Source organism: Perca flavescens, chromosome 10 (genome assembly GCF_004354835.1).
Source record: "Perca flavescens isolate YP-PL-M2 chromosome 10, PFLA_1.0, whole genome shotgun sequence".
NCBI lineage: Eukaryota > Metazoa > Chordata > Actinopteri > Perciformes > Percidae > Perca > Perca flavescens.
The window spans coordinates 12580974-12604355 of NC_041340.1; the positions used below are offsets into that span (position 1 = coordinate 12580974).

The following is a 23382-nucleotide window of genomic DNA, read 5'->3' on the forward strand; positions in this document are numbered from 1 at the left end:
AATGACAACTGTTGGACCTTGAGCTGATAAGGGAATAAATCATCACAAATCATGAAAAGGCAAGCCAGGACATCAGCCTTTATAGAAGTACGGTAGGAAGTAAAAATCATGTAACATAGCCTACTTTATGTTTTTAATATTATAATAAATCTATAGGATACAATAAAAGATAGCTAGAGATAGATACTTTATTCATCTTGAGGGGAATTTTAGAAGATCATATAGAAATACTATTAGAATATTGGAGCATCAGTTAATGCTATAACATTATAAAAAAATACCACAAGGCAGGTTAAGATCACTATAAACTACCACAGCCACACTCCGAGTCCCTGTATTAATATTATAATAGCCTACTGGTTTTGTTTCTGAATTAACCTTGAGCCATACTTTATCAACGCCACAGAAGCCCTGACTGTGTAATCAGACTGTTTAATGCCCTTTCCTGCACAACGCGTTCTCCCTCTCTCCCTCCCTCTTGGCAGTGGTTCTTCCCGGCAGCAGTCAGCATCTCTCCAGCAGCGGACTCAAGGACTTGTGCGACCACCTCGACGCGCAACAGAAGGCTCTCTCTCACAATACCGGAGTCGGACCATACAGCGCACAGGACAACTTTCACTCACATTATTACGCATGGCTCTGGCTTTGAGCAAAAGCGCGACTGTGACAACGTCTTGGAAGAAACAGATGGAATAAAACACAGCAACAACAAGCTGAAAAGACGATTTAAGGATTTTTTTTAAAAAGAGATCTCCTTCTACCAATAATGATTTCCACACATAAAACAGCATATCCTCTTCTTGCCGTGTAATCATATAGCTGTACGTGTAGGTCCGACGCGTTATCTAAAATTCTCGTTTCAAATAGAGATGGATCTGTGGGGAGTTTATCTGTTTCATCTCATAACTTTGGGTAAGTAAAAGCGTTTCTTTTAATAATAAATAAATAAACGTAGCAAATGTTGGAATTAAATGTCTTCAGCAGGGGAAATAAATAATCCAACCAGCTCCATTAGGAGTTTGATTGATCAAATCAATCCGATAGAAGGAGTTTGTCGGTCGTTTTTCCTTTAATCTTTTGAGTGCCAACTGCATATTTAAAAACAATAATGTAAAAAGAAAAACTTGTAGATTTATGTATAGTTGTTTTACTAAATAATAATTTAAGAAAATGATTTTCATGTTCGAGATTAGCTGGGATGTACAGCATTGTATGTGTTATCCAAAAAGAGCGTTATGCATACGCGCACGTGCTTAAATGTGTGTCTGAATACGTGTGTTTCTGTGCTATATAAAAACTGCACAAGAACGGTCCTTTTTCCCATGGGTCAGTGTGGGTTATATGTTTTTGCTTCCTAGTTATGCATATTTACTCACTGCAGAAGCCCATTGCATATCCCATCAATGTTTGCATCATACAATATTTATCGTAATAATCAATAGCGTTTTACCCTTAGACCAAATAATATCCGTCATATTACCTACTATATGCTTTTAAAGTTTTATACCAGACTTGCTTGATTGTTTGATCTAGTAAAGACTCTAAAAGTGACCATCCTCAGCAGTACATCAGTCATTGCACTGTCACCGAGCTACCTGCTCTCCATGTAATTGAGCAAACCTGGAATATCGATTTCTGTGGCAACAATCCAGTCAACAGAGAGGAGAGCTGTGTGTTGTTGGCTCACAGTGTATCTTTGTCACCATACACAAATATGTCAATCTCAATCCTACTGCCACATTCCTAACTGTATAATTACCCACTGATGGCCATGGCACCAGAGATAATCATTCTCCTTTTAATTGGCACCAGCTTTCCTGCTTAACAAAGGCAGGAATATGCATTATGTCTTACCCCTTTATTTATTATTAATGTCCTCTTTGGAGGTCTTCATCGGATAAATGAATGAAGACAGTAATAAATGCTGAATGGAAACAAATGCACTTTGCTTTTAGAATCAGCTTTTCTCTGTGACATTTGACGGTCTCACATTTGTTGGATGATTTGGCTGGTAATGGTTGATTAGAGACAGACAGGGACAGCTTGTGCTCCAGCCATTTGCTTGAAAACAACTCAAGACTGCACTTGTATATAAATGTACATATATGCAGTAGTGTTGCCCTTTAGTCGGGATAAATTACTGATGAACTGAATTTAGTTCTACATATCATACAGTTTTAGGGATGCTGATTCTATCCGGTTTAGCCATTTGCTCAAATCAATTAGGAAACACCAAAAAACCAAGTTCACACATTATCCAGCTCCTCTAACTGCTCCAGATACCTGCAAGCCAACAGGAGGATCTCAAAACCATCACAATCTTCCAGATGTTTATGGTTCAACTTAAATGTCAGTCCATTTATTAATTAACAGAAACATTGTTGGAGTCGTTTTCATGAAAAAAATGCAAAATGTTCACAGTTTCATTCTTCTACAAATGTGACTATTTGCTGCTATGTATGTTTAATATCATTGTGAACTGAATACCTTTCGATTTTCCACTATTGTTCAGACAAAACGAGACATTTGCCAATTTTTGGATCTGGGAAATTGTAATTGTAAACAATTAAATGCAAATGCAAATGCAAAATTAAAAGACAGTTTAATTGATGATTAAAAATAACCTTTAGTCACAGCTCTAGAAAAAGTAATAATCATGTTCCATTAGTGTAAATCAACCAATATTTCTACATTACTGTAGGTATCTGATTCATGTTGGTCTGAGCTGAGACATGAACCTTGAGCAGTGATGGTGTTCAGGTCCTGAAGAAGACATTAATCTAGCAGAGGGTCAGTTGAGAAGTTCAAACTAAATCACTGTTGCCTCCACTGTTAATAACGAATCCCAGGCAAGTAGTTGACTGTCCAAGCTTTGATCTTATCTACATGATAAATGTGCGCCACGGCTCACTTTGACAGATCCACATGAAGGCTCAAAATTATATAGAATTAAGCACAATTGCGCAGTGCAAGTCTTCTTATTTTAGGTTAGATAAGCATTTTCCTACTAACTTGAAATGGTAAAAGGGGCACCACAGTCACACACAAACATTTTCTATCAAATCGCAATTGTAGCACAAGGTGATTGCCCTTTTTCTGGGATTTGGGGTGTTATTTTGTGTCTCTGGTGCTTCCACACGCATACAAACTTGAAAAAAAAAACTATCCATGCTGTTTTGAGTGAGATACGGGTTTCTGAATGTATCCTGCCTTCAGTCTCCGGGTGAGCTGGTCAAAATGGGCAGGGTTTTCTACTTCAGTAGACGAAACGAGGGGGCTAAACCATGCTAGCGGTTAGCCCCCTCGTTCTCAATGGCAAAACACTGCTACAACACACACAAGTTCGCCATAATCTACAAAAGAACTACTTACATGTACAGAAGTCTCCCTGCTAATCATGCCTTGTACTGACTGCAATTAAAGAAACACCTAGTTGCTAATTGTGAGCCTTACAATTATGAACCTGAAAATGAGCATAATATGGCCACTTTAATATTAATGGGTCAAACTGAAAGCACAAGTAGTGATCTTAGTGGCACTCAAACTGGTAGTTACAGTGAAAAACCAGTAGCAGCTGACAAGGATATGCAAATTGGCCATAACTCTTCTCATAATTCAACATTTTCTGATTAAGGCATGTCACAGCTTTTTAGTTTGTCTTCAGATTTTTTGCACTTTAACCTCCTACCTTAATCAGAGATGCTTTTTTTTAACTGCAACAGCGGCCAGCTGCAACCTACCATCATGCTATATATATGTTTGATTTAATGGTTTTGACATGGTGGGATATGACCTGTGTATTTAATGGAGACAGATAAGTACTGCCAAGCATGCTATTACCTAGCATATTGGCCGGCCTCTTGTAGGGCATTTGTCATGAATCTCATTTGAAGAAGGCAGTACCCATGGCAGACATACAGCCCATCACATGCTCATGCTGTCTTCATGTGGGACAGATAGGTCAGTCATTCCGTTCCCAGTGAAACGTTGGCATTATTGGTGACAGGAGATAAAGTAACCTTGACTATGGGAGTTTTACCAAGACATTAGTATCACTTTGACCTTGTGTATGACCATAGACTGTTAATATTAATGGACAAAGCATCCGGTTTGGCGAAGTGCAGCAAATGTGGAAGTGCCTTAAACCTGCATTCTATCTGAATTCCAGCAGGGGGCGACACGTGCAGAGGTCAGTTTCTGTAGAAGTCTATGAGAAAGTAACCCACTTCTCACTTGATTTATTACCTCAATAAACATTTTCATAATGAGTTTATGGTCTCAATCGCTAGTTTTAAGTCTTCTGCAATACAGAATGATGTTAATTTTTTGAATTATGGTCTCATTGATTTTAAAATCGGCAACAAAGCAGGGGGTGTTTTATGGCGTGGCTATGATGTGATTGCCAGCTCCTGCCTCACTCCTCCCTCTCGTTTAAAATTGTCACAGCCGCAACCAGGATGGCTGTGCCCGTAACGGCAAACTCGACGACACATAGCAGATCTCCACAAACCAATGGGTGACGTCACACATGCTCTGTCCATTAATATTATACAGTCTATGTCTATGACACAAGATGTATTTGAAACTTTATACTCACTTTTCAGGGTCAGGGTTACAACACTTGGTCATACTCGTACTGTAACTGTTCAGTTCCTTACACATCACAACCAAACCAGATAATTATACAGCACCTTGTATAATTGTGTGCTTAATAGGGATGTTGTGTCAAGTGGTCACTACTGATTCAATGAGATTCAATATACTTGTTATTGTGCTCAAATTGGTGGCATTTTATGGCTTTTCTTTAAAAAAAATGTCACCTTATGAAACGTTAATGCAACAACTGACTTTCTATAATTAGTTATATGTATTTTTGTGATTGAGGAGAGCAAAATGACTGAGAGGGCTAGAAATTACAGTACATTTTACCTACTTACTATTATATGATGCAGTAAAATGGGTGAAGGAACAGGGAAAATGCTATGGATTTTTGCATAAAAAATAGCTGCAGCAATGACCTAATGCATCTGTCCTAATGGTACCTTTACTAAACTTTTAAAATAACATATTAATCCTCAAGAGTCAGTGGTGCATCTCAAGAGCCACATGGTCTACAGGAAATAAAACTATAAGGGATATGTTTTTTTTCTATCTAAACCCTATCAATATATCTGAGTAGCATTCACTCACTGGCAGATCTGGGGGTTAAAGCTTTATAGACAGAAAGGCTGTTAGACTTCTCCTGTGGGCTGAGTCTGTTCTCGAGCCATTGTAAGAGAAAAATGCCTTTGTCTTAGATTAGTAAGGTTTTAAAATCTGCTGTTGCGCTGAAACATTGCCATTAATTTGATGTCAGTCAGTCTGATGGTTCTGGCCTTTAATAGTGACAGTATTCAATTTTCTTACATAATCATCATCAAAGCTGCTCACAGTTGAAAAGACTGAGTCAAGCAGTGACATTGTCAAGGTCTAAAAGGGTTAAAACCAAAGACATTCCATTGATTAGGCGTGATGCATGTGGATGAAAAATAAATGAGTCTGAATTTAAAGCCCTAATCCATTATCTATATTATATCACAGTTAACTCATTACTGAATGTGTTTACATCTTGAGATTTCTGTGATTGAAGGCACTCTGTCAGGACAAAATGACCAACAACAAGTAATGCGAAGACACAGAACACGACTCCTGTCTATGTTACATTTATATTTCATGTTGTAAAAAGCTTAGTTTGCCATTAAAAACAAGACAGACCCTAATTTATAGTTACAAAAGATGGTAAAAGCTGTAAAAACCTAATTGTCTATTCATTCATAATATTACATTTCCATCCTCATGTTCAACAGGCTTTACTACTGCTTAAGCAATTCTATTCTCATAATTTTACAAACCAATTATGTATCATTTGTTTCTGTATATCTTAAAGCTTCTGCAAAATCAACACTGGATCAAATTACTATGTGTATGTGAAAAGTCTTGATTGTGGTGATGAACCCAGAGACCCTATTTACACCTGGTTTTAAATGTGTCTTGGGTGATCGGATCAAGTGGACAGAGCTAAATACAAGCGTAAACGATCACAAAGACGCATTGTGATCCGATCACTCAAACCATTAGCACACACAAACCGTTGTCTGGGACGCATTTGACCACATATCTTTTGTAGTTTAAATGCTAATGTGTCCAGATTCCCGACAAGGACATGACAGCAAAATATGTCACCAATCAATGCAGGATGTGGTTGTTGTTTTGTGATGCTCTAGAACTTGCTCATTTTATGACCAGTTGGACAACATTTTGCTAGAATGTCCATTGTTTTGCCCTATGGAAGGAGATGTGTTGGATTCTGCTGACAGCAATAGCTACAGCTGTACCAACACAACCGCTAATGTGACTGGCAAGAGTGTGGATGTAATAATTGTGCGTGGGGCCCTTTGACCTTTGAGCAGAAGTTACATAGGCAGTAACAAAATCTGAACACAAGTGGTCAGCTGGAGATGCATTACAGATACAGGTGCAAACAGTGATGTGTCTGAAACGCATTTTAAAACCAAGTGTAAACAGGGTCACAGACACAACTCTGCAGGTCCCCTCAGTTCTACGAAGCATTTTGTGGTCTTTCAGCTAATTGTTTTTCAGATACAGCAGGCAGCTGCCCAAAACTCAACACCAAACAACAGGCAGACAAAGCTACTAGATGGTTATCATAGCCTAAACTATCAAGCTCGCAAATATCATGGAGAATAGCACTAAACTTACTATTAAAAGAGTGCTGCACCAATTTAACATGGCAACTTGTATAAAATTGTAGGTTTCACAATGGACAGTTTTATTTTTTTAGCTTTTTGATAAAGGATCAGAATCGATGGAGCAGAACCAGGCATATTATATTTGTATTCCTTTCATTTTTCTTCCCTGTCAAAACCCAACACCTACCTTACCCTACAATGCAACGCATGCCAACAGTGCGGTTTGAGATTTGGGTGTGTTATGCTAGTGCTTGATCTAGCTCACTTCTTTCTAACCCTACTTACCAAAATTTATTTTCATTTTCAAACATTTAGGCCACAAAACACACATACAGCATGCCACAGTACTGCCAATACCTGTAAACAGACTTTGATGTGTAAAATGTGCGCTTGGTGTTTAAGATTCTGCAAATTAGTAGCAGTGCATGCATGCTAAGAATATGTGTACATAATGATATTGTAAGCCACAGTGGATATATTAAATTGCATATTGGGGTTTACAAAATCATGTAAATGATTTAAATAAATATCAATATTATGTACAAGCAACACCCTACAGTAGCCCATAGGGCTAGAATAACATCTTCCTTTCATTTGCCTTTTCCTCTGTGTTTAAACATAAGTAAACTCTCAGACGCAGTGTCTGGTTTAAAGGAAAATGCTTATCGTTGCTTTGTTAGATTAAGCCTGGCCTATGCAAGAGTAAAGGTCTTGGCAACAAAAATCCCACTGTGGAAAAAGCTGGAGGAACATTCGAACTCATGGTGAGATGCTTTGTTTTAGTAGAAAAACTCAACACTGTGTGGTTGAAAATCGATCTTCCGAACAGTACATTTTGTTTTGTTTGATTTAATGCTTTCTGTGAACTGCTGAGCAAGCAGTTAGTTTCCATCAGTCTACTAGTTGCATTATTGGATGAAATGTTGTGGGTTTAGTGAAATAAAACACACTGTAAATGGCAGTAGAAAGGAGATGCTGTTCAGTTTCTTGAAGATGCCTCAGGATTAAGTCAATTAAACATCTGGGATGGGCATGCTACACTATATATTCTCAATTACATGCAGTATCTGCTTTCACCCAACCCCCTTCCCCCTTTCCTTTGGCTGTCACAACATTACCCTCAATTATCATGTTTCTGGTCAGTGTCCGAGATCTCAAGTCTGATTCTTGCTCTCTTATACTGGCAGGTAACATTCAAAAGTGAAATAAGGGGATACTAAAAACAGACTGTATCAGTATCACTCAGATGAAAGAAAAAAGCACCAGTGGTCTTTATCTAACTTAAGTGAAAGTGATTTATCCACAGAATGGGTTTCCTTAAATCTGCATAACACATAGGTTTGAAAACTGCCGTTGATTACCAAGCTTAATAGCCTAGAAATCTAGACGCACCCTAGTGGCAGCAAATTTAATTTGCAGCCAGGGGGGTCTAGGCACTCTCCTTTGGCTGGAAAAACCAAACACTAGTCAGGTCAATCACATCGTGTATAGAGTCGGTGGGTGGGCTTATGGCTGCTGCTGCTGCTGCTGCTGCTGCTGGGAACAGGGGTCTTCTGGAAGACTTGGAGTTAAGCTTTTCTTTGAGAAAAGAACAAAGAACAGCACTGAAAACATTCTTAAAAAGGAAGATGTGTTCGGAGTTTTGCCGACCGGATACGACAAAAGTTGAATCTATCAACTAGCTTCACTACCTTCTTCGTTGCTCTGCCTGGTTGTAGCGCTATCCTATTGCGTGCAGAAGGAATTTGAAAGACAACCGACCCAACATCTTGATGTGGGTCTGGCTTGTCAGGCTACAAGCTTAGAGCTAGAAGGTGAAAATTACACAGTATTTGCATAAGTAGGGCTCCTGATCGGACTAAAAGCAGCATCTCCCTGTCTATTAGACCTGTTAGGAAATACAGTAAATGGTTTAGAGGTTATAGACATACAGTGGCCTCTAAGGGCCAAATACAGGCTCATTAAGTCAGAGTCTGCTGGTGGTTATCCAGAGAGCAATACTCTTCACTCAGATAAGTAGGCACAGCCTCATTGTGACACAATTTCAAACGGAGGGCTTTAGCTCCACTTTCTGCTGTCTTGTTGTATGTCTGGGACACTGCTAAATCTATTTGGGGTGAGTGAAGTTTTATGAAGATAGAGTGAAGCAAATTTTGGAAGAGTACATGCGACAAAGGTCCAAGGAGATATTTTCTGGTCTCCCTCCTCTAGTTAGCTTAGTGTGAAATTAGTATTTTCATTGCACACAATGCCTACAATACTGCCACTGAGTGGGCGTAAGTTATTTTACTTACTTACTTTCTTCGAGGGACAAACACCGGTGTGGCATCAGCAATACGCTCAAAACAACACTGCAGTTTTCTATTGGTGCAATTTAGAGACATAATCCTTTTAAAAATGATAAGATAAGATGTGGACTTTACTTTTACTATATGTATATAACAATGCTCTCTCTTGATGTAATAACCTTCAGTCAATGTTGAACTTCTTTTTGATTAATATAGTGAGTTTTCTGTTTCCTCTTTGACTTGCTGGCATTAATAACCACAGGGGGCAGACAGTGAGTGACTTTTTGATGAACCAGTCATCTGTCCTATGTTATTTCCATACAAATAGGAATGACAGCTGCTGATATTCATTCCTATTCCGCTTTCCAATGTTCCTGCTGTGAAGAGCTACTGTATCATATAGTGGTCAGCTTTTTGAGAGCCTTTTTTTTTTTTTTTATAGTAGTAATACAAGCTTGAAAGTAAGCAGTTATTTTATAATCCCCCCCTTCTCTCACTTGGTAACTTATTCTTACCATAAACATTGACACATTATATTGCCCCATAAGTTTTCAAATGTGTCAAAGTCTTAAGCGGTGTGAGTTAAACACTGAAAAGAAATTGTGAGAAAAGTTCATAAACTGACCTCAAAGCTTAGACAACGGTGCTTGCAAATGATGGATGCAGCATCCTTGTTATCATTGTGGTCCCAACACAGGATTTCGGACAGGCAGGATGAATGAGCTCACCAACTGAGCTTTTTGATATCTGTAGCTGTGCATATGTACTATGTGCTGTATTATTGCTATTATTTGATCAACATAAGTGCATCCTCAAACTTTATAGTATTTAATTACCATTATATTGTTTGTTTACATGCACAGGCAAGTGAATTACACTTCAGGCAGCAAAAGGAATAGCTTCTTATCAGCGTTCCCAGACTAGACCATATACCAGCAGAGCTATGACAGCAAGCAGTTTTTTACCAAAATTAATTCGGCATCTTTATGCCTAGAAGGAGCTCTTCAGTTAATCAAATCAGTGAAATCAGTTTGTGGCTTCGTCCTGGCCACAATAAAAAGGAATGACTGGAAATGCTTGTTTGCACAATATAAATTGAATTATTGTCTACACCGAGAAATAGTATTAGAAACCAAAATAGTATAACCTCGCAGCAATCCATGGACCCACTAAGGCCCTGCGTCCTCACTCTAAACCATGTCACTCGTACTATGTCCCCAGTAGTACCGTCTACTGAACGGGAACAACAATTAGTCCAGGAAAATAGGGTCCAGGTTGAAAAACCTGAAGTTACCCTTTAAGAATCTGTTTGCTTTGGTCTGGATATTCAATATATGTTTGTGTCTTGTAAATTTTGTTCCACCAAGCCCCCTCGTAAGGTGATTAGTCAACTTGCGCTGCTGTATAACCTTGTAATGCGGAGATGATAGAGGTTGATCTAAGCGCTGCTCGATTCCTCTAGTGTTCAAGGAAAGGAAACACGCCATTACCAAGGCATCAGACAGGAACCGGCTGGAGGGCACCTGTCTGTGTGAGCTGCAGTGGATTTACAACATCTGCTCCATGCAGCAGAGGATGCCACCCTGGTTCACCACTACTTGATTAATTATTTTAGAAACAGGGAATGACGCAGCCAAGAAATTGCAAATTGTGTGCACAGAAGATTTCATCTCACTTTTTAATTTTGGCTTACTCAACATTTTAACTTATCTAAACATGAATGATTGTGTATTATGAAGGAGATTGGCAAGCTTTACTACATGTTTATATGTGGCTGGAAACCTTAGTGAGCATGTTCTACGTTCACAACTTTCTTCGACACAGCAGTACTTCACATGTCTCATTAATGGCCAGTGTGTGACGAGATGTTGGCCTGGCTTGTAGAGGCCTTTGACTCTGTCACCACCCAGTAGATACAACTTCCTTCCCTCTCCATGCCTTGTTAGGCCCTAATTAATTGGATCAAGAGAATGCCACTATGTGTTTGACAGCTCTTTGTGAGTGATAACTGTGAAACCAGAACCACAATCCCATGGATATGTCTCTGGAGAAGAATCCCTCCATATTAAGTCCATTGACTCTCTGCCACACACATCCTGGGGGATTCAATACTGCTGCCATGATATGGAGCAGGAAGACCCTGCTTTGAAAGCTGCTGTGGGGTTCCAGCATAATTATCTCATTGATATCAGCCTCACTGTTCACTTTCTGTACACCATATCACAGCTGTATCAAGTTACTGCTAATAACAGCTTACCGTTGTTACTTCTAGTTAAAAAAAGTGTTCACAGGTGTGATACGGGTAGCTTTTATTGTGAAGCAGTCAATGAAAACGCAATGCATTTGTCTCCGTGGTTAGCTCTGACCACGATTGTTCTTTAAGAATGAGTCTTTAACAGTAATTTCTGTCTTTTCTTTTGACAGTGGATGAGTTTAATTTTTGCAAACGAGTGATAAAACAACAAGAACCAGCCACTAAGGCCAGATCCAATGGGTAGGGTATTTGATTTTCAATTTTGGGATTTGAATATTCATTTTACATGGGTCGGGCTGCTCTCCTCCTCTTAATACATCCATGCTCTCCTCCCAGCGAGTTGCCTGCGACATAATTTACGGCCCTACTGTATTGTCACCACGACACCTAACAACAATCGCCATTTTGTTGTGTACCAATCAAATGACCATAGCCAACATTTCAATGGCCTTTCTATCCATTTTATTTCTATGGGCGTGCTCATCAATGGTACAAAAAAACACACGCTAGAAGGTAGTAAAGTCGAGCAGTCTATTGCTTGTGTTATTGCTTTTGGGATATTAATCTATTGCCCTACAGTTCTCATGGTCTGCATCATAATGAGACTCAGCTTGATATCTCTTACAGCATCAGCCGTTTGGTCTATAAAAGAGGAAGGGAGCTTTGGAGCCAGGATGAGCGGGAGGGAGGGAGGTGGGAGGAGGTTTTGCAGAAAAAACTGCTGCCTGAGATTACCTGCCTCAGTACTTTTGTACATGCCCTTCGAACCTGGGAGGGACATCTGTTTGGGGTTACGGAAAACAACATATGTTGATGCTGTGCATAACAAAAGGTCATGTAAAAGCTGATGTTGCTTTCTTCAAGTCATTACAAGGCCACAAGCCTATTCAAGCCTGGTCTTGGAAACAAAGGTTGTTTCAGGATTAATGTCCCGCTCTAAGTATCTCTTGAATGCTACAAAGGTTGTACAAAGGGACAAGACAGATGACATTGAACATTTTGGACTTTTAATCAGAAGCTAATCCACAGTGCATGTCTCCGTCTATTAATGAAACTAATTTAGACATTGTTTTTAATGATATTTCATGTACTGAAATTAAACTTGAGCAACCTTTTGGGAAATGACACCACTGAAGTCAACTTGACACACTTTCAAGATTCAAGATTCAAGATTCAGTACTTAATTGCCATGCAACTAAGTTGCTAGGAATTTGGTGCAGTGTGCTCATTACAAAAAAACAAAGCATTCATAGCAGGACAGTCCATGCCCGTTAAAAACGCATGTAGGGCGCCTGATTGGCTCACCTGTTAGAGGGGGTGCTCATATATAGAGGTTTACTCATCAACGCAGCGGCCACGGGTTTGACTCCAACCTGCGGGCCTTTGTTGCATGTCATTCCCCCTCTCCCCGTTCAAGTCTAAGCTGTCCTTTACAAAGGCCTAAAATGCCCAAAAAATAATCTTTAAAAAAACAACACATGTAGAAAGACTAGAATAGACACAACTCCACCCCCCACAAATGCATACCATTTATCCCATAATAAAATAGATACATGTTTTAAAAAAAAGTAAAGTGCCAGTGCTAAAGGACACCCTACAAGTCAGTGTAGTCCAAGAGTTATAAGTGGGAATATTGTAACTTTAAAAAGAACCTCCTAATTACTATTCTTAGGTCATCTTGTGGGCTTTATTTCTCCTGTGAATGCTTATTTATCTTTTTAGTCTAGCCATCCTTGAATCTTGACTATCAGTTGGAAAGTCTGTTTTTTTATCAAGCAGGTTAATCACATTGATGTGACCATATACATTAATCTTTTAACTTACACACCAGGAATCCTTGAACAAGCAGCTGAGGGGGTGACATACGTTGCATTCAGTATGAGCTAACCTTGACAGTCTTGTTATTCAGGGACGAAGGAACATAAGGAAAGCAATCCATGTGATTATCATACAAATGGCAATGCAGCACACAATAAAATCAAACCATGTAACCTACTGCTGGCCCGGGTACAATAGCAACCGGAATGTATTGTAAATAAGAGGTAAAATCCCTACCATTCTTCTTCTTTTGTATATTCCATCATTGTTCCTTACATTCATTAAGGATTCAAATAGGAGACGCACATATGATGTGGGTCTACTCAGTGCGTGTTGCCTTACTCACATAAGGCAGCTGCCACAAGGTAATCTCTGGTTGTCACCGTAAGCAGAGACTCCAGTCTGCAGTGTAGTTCCATCCACTTTACTGCTAAACCACAAATCACACTGAAATACATTGAATAATTACCAAAGTTAAGTTTCTGTTTTACCTCTTTCTTTCTATATGATTGCTCCCTCTCGCCCACACCGCTATGCTTTCTCTCTTTCTCTCTCTTGTTCTTTCTTATCTTTCTCTCTTTCTTTTCCAGCAGTTGGTTAAATTACATTTAAAAGTTGATAGAATTAAATTAATTTCCTTCCCTGATAGAAAGGCCAGTTCACCTAAGCAGCATCATACAATATTGGCCAGCTGGTTCTACAAGGTTCTTTCCCCACTCTGAATTTCCAACAATAACGCCAATGCTACTTGACAAGTAGTCTCGCTTTGCCAGACCTTCCTCCACAACACTGTGGAAGAGGGTCTGGCTAGTCCACACAGCATTCCGGAATGGGAGAAAAACAAATAGTCATGGGCGGCGCCAATCGCTACAGGAAGACCCAGTGCCGCTGCAAAATAGCCTCGGGAAGGAGCTTGTTTTGGTGGAACATGTGTACGTTCGAAAGTTGTTTAAGTCTTGCAACAGAAAACTCAGATTGGACAGATAGTCTAGCTAGCTGTCTCAATTTGCCCTGCAGAGATCTGAGAAGCAGTTAACCATAGGCCTCATAAATCCACCGGATTTTAGAATTCCAACACAAAGGAAGCGTTAGGTAATGGAAAGCTGGTCAAAAAAAACGACATATGGCGGAATCTCCAGCAGCAACGGGACAATCCCAGAAGTGGAAGGTCGTGGATACAGACTACTTATCAAGCAAACATAGGAGTCTCCCGCATAATGTAACCTTCCTATGGGCTTGTGTTGTGACCACCAGCTATTTCAGCTTTGTTTCTGACAAATCATGTTTTTTCGGAAGATGGCTCAAAATACTACAATACCCATGAGCCTCTACTGCTGTTATTATAAAGGAGAAGCCAGTTGGAGGTGAGAATAATGGGGTACGCAAAATCTAAATGCTTCTTTGTTGTATTTGGAAAGAAGGCACGGCACTGTGGTTGCCGAATAAATAAAAATAGACCCAGAATGTGAAACTGAATTCATTCGTGTTGCATATTGTGTCAGTTTTCTAGCTTTTGCCCACTGTTAGCAGCGCATATAACATAAATTTAAGGTTGGATAGGATGTTTCTTACTGAAATACACATGGAAGTTTCAAATTACGTTTTTATGGGGCGAGAGATTTTTGAACACAGTTGGTTGTCTTTTGTACTAGTGATTCAACCCAGAGAGTTTCATATCCATCTTGAAGTGCTCCAACTGTGAGTCACATAACATGGAGAAAATGAATGGGACTTTTACTTCTGGAACCAAGGGCGCGCAAAATCACCCCTCCAACCTTATTGAGATAGACCACTGATCCTGGTCGCAATAGGGTATAAGAAAGAAGGGAGAGAAATTCCACAAAAACACTCAATTAACAGTATCATGTGTTATGTTGAAATATGCTTTTTACACCCCCTTTTGTTTAAATATTGGAGGCTGCATTATATATGTCTGTATGCATTTTAGAGCAGTTCTGGCAAACTTAAAATGCATAAAATGGTGTACAGTGAAATTTGGATAACCGTCCACCATTATGATGGCAAAAACAACTGGGGGTAAAAAGGCCTCGGATGAAATAACTGGAACGATGCTTGGATGTCGTGTACTTGTCATATTTTTGGTTTGTACAGAGCTTGTCATATTCATTTTGTCATTCTAGAAAGCTTGTTAGTCTGTCTCTGAACAGTTTTAAATTCTTCACCATTACCTACAGAAACACAGAAAACATGGTTAATGAAGTATCTTATTCAATTTTACTTGTATATGTTTGGCCCTGCAAGCTATAATCCAGGAAGTCTGTTTGACTAAGTAACTATGAATTTCAGAGCTGAAATTAATTAGGACATTGTTATGGTTTATTGCCAGTGGAAGTTAAATTAGAGTGACTGAAAAAGAAAATTGTAATCATTTCATGCACAGCACTTTTGTTCTACAAACTGTGACAGAAATGTGTAATGGGTTTTGTCTGAATAATGGATAGCTGTTTCTGTTTAGAACAAACAGTGAACACAAGATGAAACTGTGGAAGTTAATGTCACTAATAGTGTTCACCAGAGGATTTGAAGAGAAACAAATGTATGTAATTTAAATTTTACATTGTATATTTGGACTAATAAGGGAAGGAGAACAGAAAATGTAATAATACTGAAAGAATTATAAGACATATTGCGCAATTAAAATGCACATCAATGATGAAATAATTATCAAATAGATTAACAGAGCTCCGTTACAATCTTCACTTCACTGTGATCCTATCCTTTGTGAATTCCCAGTATGTATTTTAAGACTGCTCAGCACTTCAGCATCTGACTCTAAATTGCATCTATCACCAACAGTGTTGTAAGCATAACTGACAGTCCTGAAGATGACAAATAGGTAGCCAGGTTTTAGATCCTTGAGGAATGACTTTGACATTTCCTTTGCAATCATTTTCGGAAGTCCCACTATGACAAACACACTGAAGCACTAGAAGAAGAGTTTAAAAGAAATTGCTTGTTTAGCAGTGACCGGTTTATACTTTAGCCTGTGTTGGCTGAGGGCTTATGTCCCTTTTGATCTCTAGGCCATGCGTTTTGTAGCCTTTCATCTGAGGCTTTAAAACAGTGAATCACAAAGAAGCCGTGTAACTGAGCTACTGCAGATCACTGTTGTAGTCCCACGGGTCGCACATGATTGACAGAGTCCTGTGCTCTGGAGTCTACCTTAATAGGTTAACATCTGGTCTTGCTGACCCACATTTCCCTTTTTGTCATCTTAATGTTGGCTCTGGGTGAATGATAATTTCCCTGTACTGATACTCTTGTATAAAGTGGTTTCAGTGTATGTGTGAAGATGCCAATTACAGATCATAGAGGCAAATGGAGACAGTCAAACTGAGATGTAAGGCAGTGCTGCTTTAAAACGGCCATGTAATACATAGATAATTGACAGTCTAGACAATTGTTACACATTACCGGTGTAGTGTGCAATCTGGACCCATAAAATTGAAAAATACAGCAAAAGTCCTTGGATTTTTTACCTTAAAAAAAACAACTAGCTATGAAAAATGCCATGTTCAAACTCTTTATCGCAGTGGAGGCAAGTGGAGGCAATCAGCCCTATCTCAAGATCCATGTGTGAGCTCCTCTCACTGAGGCTGCATCTGCTGTATTACGACACAACAGACAGATCTCAAGGTTTGGAGGCATGCTGGGAGTCTGAGCAACACAGAGGACTCTGCTGTTAACGAGTCTCATCAGTAAAAGTGCCCATCAATCATCGTATTGGAATGTGTGGCCCCTCCCCACTTCTGTAATCACTCTGAGTGACAGCCACAGCTGGCAGGTATTATGGTCGTGCCACAACATCAGACCCAACAGAATGTTAACACTTAATCACTTTGTTAAGGCAGCACTGCTACTGTTCTGTAAACATGTCTCTCCACTAGGCCATGGATGTATTTAGAGAACACTAGGCACACTTTTGTTCTCCGTTACGGACATGTTTTTTTTGGTATGTTTTTTTTACTGTAAAGTAGGGCGCAGATTCTAGATTTCATTTTATAACATCTTAGTTCTGATAGTAAGTTAGTTAAAATCGTCTCAGTATCGGCATAGGAAAAACGATCGGTCATCGATTCAAATGGTCGACCAAATGGGTTGCATTTTGCGACAATTTTTTGAGACAGTGCAAGTACTTTTTACAACTACTCACACATGTGCGACCTGCAAATTTGCCAACATTATTTTTTTTAAATTTCATGTTGAAAAACAAGGAGGAAGTGAGCCTGCCAGAGTTGGCCAATGTGTATGAGATGGGAAGGGTCCGTGAGTGATTAGTCAACTGCATGGGTAACGTCATCTAAACTTGTGCGTCTCACTTTCGTGGCGTTACAATCATTGTCCGTGAAGTCAACCACGGGGAAAACATGCACATGCACCATGTTTCCGTGAAAATGTTATTTATATTATGGTCACACTTAAATATCATTTATATTATGGTTAATTACTTTTGCTATGTTATTTAATTACATATTATTCAATCTAATTTCACGTCAATTACTTACTTACATTGCAATATTTTTCGCACTATGGCCACCTCACTTTACTGTTGTTTGCCTGTTGTTTGTTTGTTTGTTTGTTTGTTTGTTTGTTTTTATTGTGGAAAAACTGCTGCTGTAATAAGTGAATTTCGCCATTGTGGGATGAATAAAGTATTATCTAATCTAATCTAATCTAAAATCCTGATGTTGCAGTCCATAATCCATTGATGAGTGGTGATCCGCAGCCAAATCTTAGATAGTTAGTCTATCTAATCTTAGCTATACACTTAGCTAGATACTCCCCTTTCCGTGGAAGTTTAATCACCTTAGATACAGTATGATTGTTATTTTATTGTTAACAAAGGAGGGAAGGAGAGCCTGTATGAGGCAGAGGCAGTAATACAGCACTCTCTGACAATCTTATAGTTGCAAGCTTTAGCATAGGGGCAATAAAACTTCTCAAGTAAATGTGGATTTTGCTTGGGGACGGTTGGCTCAGTGCTTAGCACAACTAATCAAAGGCTCTGGGTTTGATTTCCTCTCAGAGAACAGGTGTTGTAGATTAGAAGAAGATGTATTTTATGAATCCCTCATTGGGGAAATTACATTTTTACACTCTGTTGTTACACACATAGGCCTGAAATACACTACCTATAGACATGCATCAGTGCCAAGCATGTCTATAGGCATTTAGGGGTCCGGTGCCTTGCTCAAGGGCACCTCAGCAGTGTCCAGGAGGTGAACTCTCCAGCTTCCAGTCCACACTCCATAATGTGGCCCGTGCAGAACTTGAACCAGCCACTCTCCGGTTTCCAAGCCAAGTCCCCACAGACGAGCTACTGCCGTTTCCCACCAAAGACGACACAGTGAGAATGTAGTCATCATAAGACTGGTGAGATGAGCAATTGCAATGTTAATAAGGTTGGTGCCTGTTTATTAGGCAAGATATTATATAAGCAAGATATGACTAGCAACCATCTTGCAGTGTGACGGACACATTTTTTTAATGAATCAGGTTCAGTATGTGCACTGTGTTCTACACCCTATATTTGAAAAGACCCATCATTTGCTCAGTGCTGCAGACAGCCACCACTTTCACACTAAGTGAAAGTGTGTGACATTGAGACCTAACTTGACTTAGACATACAAACTGACGCACTCGCGCACACACACACACACACACACACACACACACACACACACACACACACACACACACACACACTCTAAGTAGAATAAACAGCCTTCATTTTATCTGGGAAAATTAATTAAATGTAACTTTTCCATTTGATGGAAACTGTTCTGCATATCAAAAGAAAAGCTTCTATAATTACATAATTATCTTTTTCAGTAACAGTGACAAGTTGCATATAAATTTTAAAAGCCCCATGTTTGGTTACGACTGGAACATAGTCTCTCCAGCAACTACTACTACTTTTAGCGGAATACATACATGTAGATATCTAAAATAATATCTTTTACCAAAACAACTTTCAACCTTATTTTTATTAAATATCCACTTGAAGCCTCTATTTTTCCAGTTCTCCTCCAAATACAGAATACTGTTGGTATGCTGAACTGCAGGATGCCTCCTGCTCAGTCAGTTTAAATTTCAATAAAAATGTTATCTGTATTTTTGTCGGATAACTTTGCTATCAGTAAAAAGTGATTGTTGTTTCAATTGAAATGATTAGTTGGTAGACAGAAAATATGTAGCAATTTTGATAATTCATTAATCGCTCTTAAAGTCTTTTTCTTTTAGCAAAAACGCAAAAATTAATTGGTTCCAGATTCCAAAAATGTGAATATTGTTTTAGTCTTCTTGATAGTAAATTAAATATATTAGGGTTTTGGACTGGACAAAACAATCAAGACCTCGTCTTGGGCTCTGAATTGTGATGGGATTAAAAAAACAAACTAAACGATTAATTATTTTAGAAAACAATCTGAAGATGCATCAGTGATGATAATTACAGTTAGTTACAGCCCTAGTATCTGTGCAGAAGAAGAACTGAAATTACTGGTTCATAAAATGTGTAAATATTAAAACACACCATTGTAGTATGCCAACTGAAAGAATAAAAAGTAGAAGAGATTTGGCTTTTTCTTGTTGTTTTGATGGACTGATATCTTTACAAAAATAACCCAAAAGGCCTTTTCAGATTCAGCCAGCATACTGTGGACATATTCTTAGATAACAAAGAAGGCCTGAGTGCAGATACTATTACCATTGTTTAGAACAAACAGTTGTGGGGATTAATGCTAGCTTGCTAATTGTGCCACGCTTCCATGCTACTCTGGTTTCAGAAAATGAACAGAACAAAGTTATCACTCATCTGGCAATGTGCTTTCTATGCTGTGACAAGAGGGTGTGGATGAAGCATTAAGTTGTTAAATTTGACTCGTGTTCGAACCAATCATCGGTGTACACTTATGTCTGGACCAATCACCGTACACTTATGTCACTCAAAGTTCTCTAAAATAGCTAGATCTAAAAAGTTCCTCAAAAAGGCATCCTAAGAACTATGATCATTGCTAGTTTTTTGCTGTGCGGAGGTTTTTAAAAAATGTATTCTTGGAATTTTTAAAAAGTTTTTCCTGCCTGAAAACACCTAATGTAACTGCTTTGTCTTACTGTGTCTGCATTGGTTTTCCTCAGTTGGGAGAATTTTTTTATTGTCGGTTTTGAGATTTGCTACCTGGAACAATTTGTCTGCCACTAATTATGTTTTATAGGAGTGAGCCTCCAACAGAGCCTTTGTCCTGTAGTCTTTCTTATGGCTCAACAGGAACAAATCAAGCTGTGGATTTGTAGTCTGCTCATATGTGTGTTTCTATGTGTCAGCAGGTGGGTGGTTGTTGTGCCGGCCTGAATTTTGGCACTTGGCCCAGGGCTTTAAGAATATTTCAGCCTGCCAGTGATGTAAGCTTTGGGTGGTTCAGAAAGCTTTTAGAAACTACCTGAGGAAGAACAGTTAAAGGCTTTTGTAGAACACATACATTGGTGGAGTATGTTGCGTCTGTTTCACTTCAGTGACAATAACAGAGTGAGGAAAACAATGGAGTGACTGAGGCTGAAATTTTCCAGCTGCCTTTTTTCAGGTTAGGTTAAACATTTACATAAAATGTTTACACCAGGGCAACAACTGTTTTTCAGGTGTCTATCAAGGAAACCTGATATTATGGCCAGACCATTGGTTTCAGGTAAAGCTGTCCCTTCTAATGTTTCATTGTAAGCAATGTTTAGCCAACCATGATCAAGATGCATACAACTTGGTGTAGGTTCACAACTATTATTGCACAAAGGCAAACAATGAAAACAATTTTTTGTATTAGATTAATCAAATATGTTTTTACAATATCATCTACTGTATGTACATGCATACATCAGTATCCTCAACCAGTCTATAGATCATTCAATGAGAATGGCAAAGAAGAACCACAGTTTCACAAGAGCCTCCTGCAGCACCAAAGCGGTGATCCTCTGACAACTACACGTCTGTCGCAATTTACTGTACAGCACACGTAGTCTTAATTTATCCCACTTACACCTGTGAATCATCAGACAGTGATCATCACCAAACATCAACTAGGCAATGATGATGATTTGATGATAATAATTTAGTTTACAGCACTCCTGTTAAAATTAGTTTACAAAGTGCTTTAAAAACACAGGGAGATAAAATGATGTAAAGATGAAAAAGACAACAATAAAGGCAGTACAGCTGAGCCCACAAAAGTAATTTAAAGTTTAGAAATGTGAATTTGGATATTACATATTACAGGTCAAACAAACTCAAAGAATAATATTGTATATTATATTTCATCACTCACTTTATTCATTTCCACTTTTCCTGATCACAGTCAGCCTGCTATAAAAACTGTATATATCAGTCCTTCCAGAAAAATGCGGAGTTTTTTTGTGATTGTTGTAGGCAAAAATCCCTGATTATGCGGCACTTTTCTTAAAAAATACGATGGAATATGCGGGATATTTATGCAATTTTATGCGATGAAATTGCAGGAACTTGGAAAAATTGCGCGAACTTGCAAACTGCGGTTTGATAAAAAAGAGAGAAAAAAAGTGATTCTTCCAACACCCAAGGGGGTAAGCTTTGCTTCAGAACTCGAACCTCCTATGGCTCCATTTCGATGCTACAAAACGATCACCTCCCGTTTAGCATTCCATTGACTGCCATTCATTTTGATATCACTTTGACAGCAAATAACTTTACATCTGAAGCGTTTAAAGACTCTATTTGTCCATTGTTTATTTCTAAAGAAACACAACAATGTATAAAAGGCTCCATTACTTTGTATCTCACGTTATGGCTCCGTAGCATATTGTGTCATAACCAAGCAACTTACTGTCGCATAGTAGAGGAATTACCGTATAGCACAGGAGAAGCTTGCAGGCAGTTTCGACTTACATGAGCTGTTTAAGGTTAATTACTAATGTTAACTAGCATTTTAGTTGAATTATGTGATCGCATAATCGCATTTTTCTGGAGGGACTGATATATGCATATGTACAGGGAAGAGCTCTGTATTTTGCTCTGCTTATTGTCACTGCAGGTTCTTTTTTTTTAGCCATAATAGCACCGTGGCGCTATGGATGGCATAAATGGAGCCATGAAATGTTGAATAGACATTCCTGTTGCCCAATGATGCCCTGACTTATTATCTAGCACCAACAGTAGGTCTGAAATATCTCAATGTCTACTTGATGGATTGGCCCAAATTTTGTGAAGACATTCATGGTTCCCACATGATGTATCCTGCTCTTTGATGGTCCCACTGACTTTTTATTTTGCAGAACCACAAGGTTAACATTTGTGGTTCTAAGTGAAATGTTTCAACAACTTTTGGATGGATTGCCATTTGTTACAGACACTAATTTCCCTCTCAGGATGAATAATCACTTTGGTGATCCCCTGATTTTTCATCTATGGCCATCATCTGGTCAGTATTTTAATTTGACTAATACTTAGGGTTATAAACAAAAAACAACAAATTACATTCCAATCAGCCTCAGCTGAACATTGTCGTTATTGCTAATTAGCAAAAACTAGCATGATAATACACTAAACTAAGGACATGATAAACATTATACCTGCTTAAGATCAGCATGCTTCCTGTTGGGTTGAACCCAATAGCCAGGTCTCTAAGCTCCTCCCCTAGCCAGTCACAGTTGATTAAGTATTTAATAGGGCTGTCCTCGACTAAAGAAATTCTTAGTCGACTAACACTTATACGATTTTGTCGACTAATCGATTAGTTGATTTAATTGACAGAGCTGTGTGCTTTGAGAGGTGGTTAAGACTAGAAAAGCACAATTTAAATGTAGTTAATTAACCATCTGTAAAACTGAGTTTCTCCACAATTAATCCTGCAAAAGCACCACTTTAAATCTTGTGTTTACCATAAATGTGCTCAGAAGTTTCTTGGAAATAAGTAATTAAGCATGAATAAGCATAAAAAATGACTAATCAATTAAAGAAATCTTAGTCGACTAAGACCAAAACGACCGATTAGTCGACTAATCGACTAAGAGGTTGCAACCCTAGTATTTAAGGTGCTGGTCCTGTTCTCTAAGCAACAGAGATTATGTTAAGAAAAAGTCTATTCACTAAACCGTATGCTCTAAATCAGTGGTTCCCAACCTGGGGTCCGGGCACCCCTCAGGGGGCCGGCAAAGATCACAGGGGGGGTGCAAGTCTTTATCTGGTTTGAGGTTGAGGTAAAAAAAAATATTTGCACATGCACAGCTT

At 38.8% G+C, this 23382-nt stretch overlaps 1 protein-coding gene across 1 annotated transcript in view; it reads left to right on the forward strand.

The window, feature by feature from the left end:
• Nucleotides 1-493: 493 nt before the first annotated feature.
• gfra4b (GDNF family receptor alpha 4b) overlaps nucleotides 494-23382 on the forward strand; it is a 41475-nt gene continuing 18586 nt past the window's right edge. The window contains exon 1 of the mRNA XM_028589900.1: nucleotides 494-912. Coding sequence (XP_028445701.1) covers nucleotides 870-912 — 43 coding nt within the window. The 5' untranslated portion in view covers nucleotides 494-869. The remainder of the gene's footprint in view (nucleotides 913-23382) is intronic.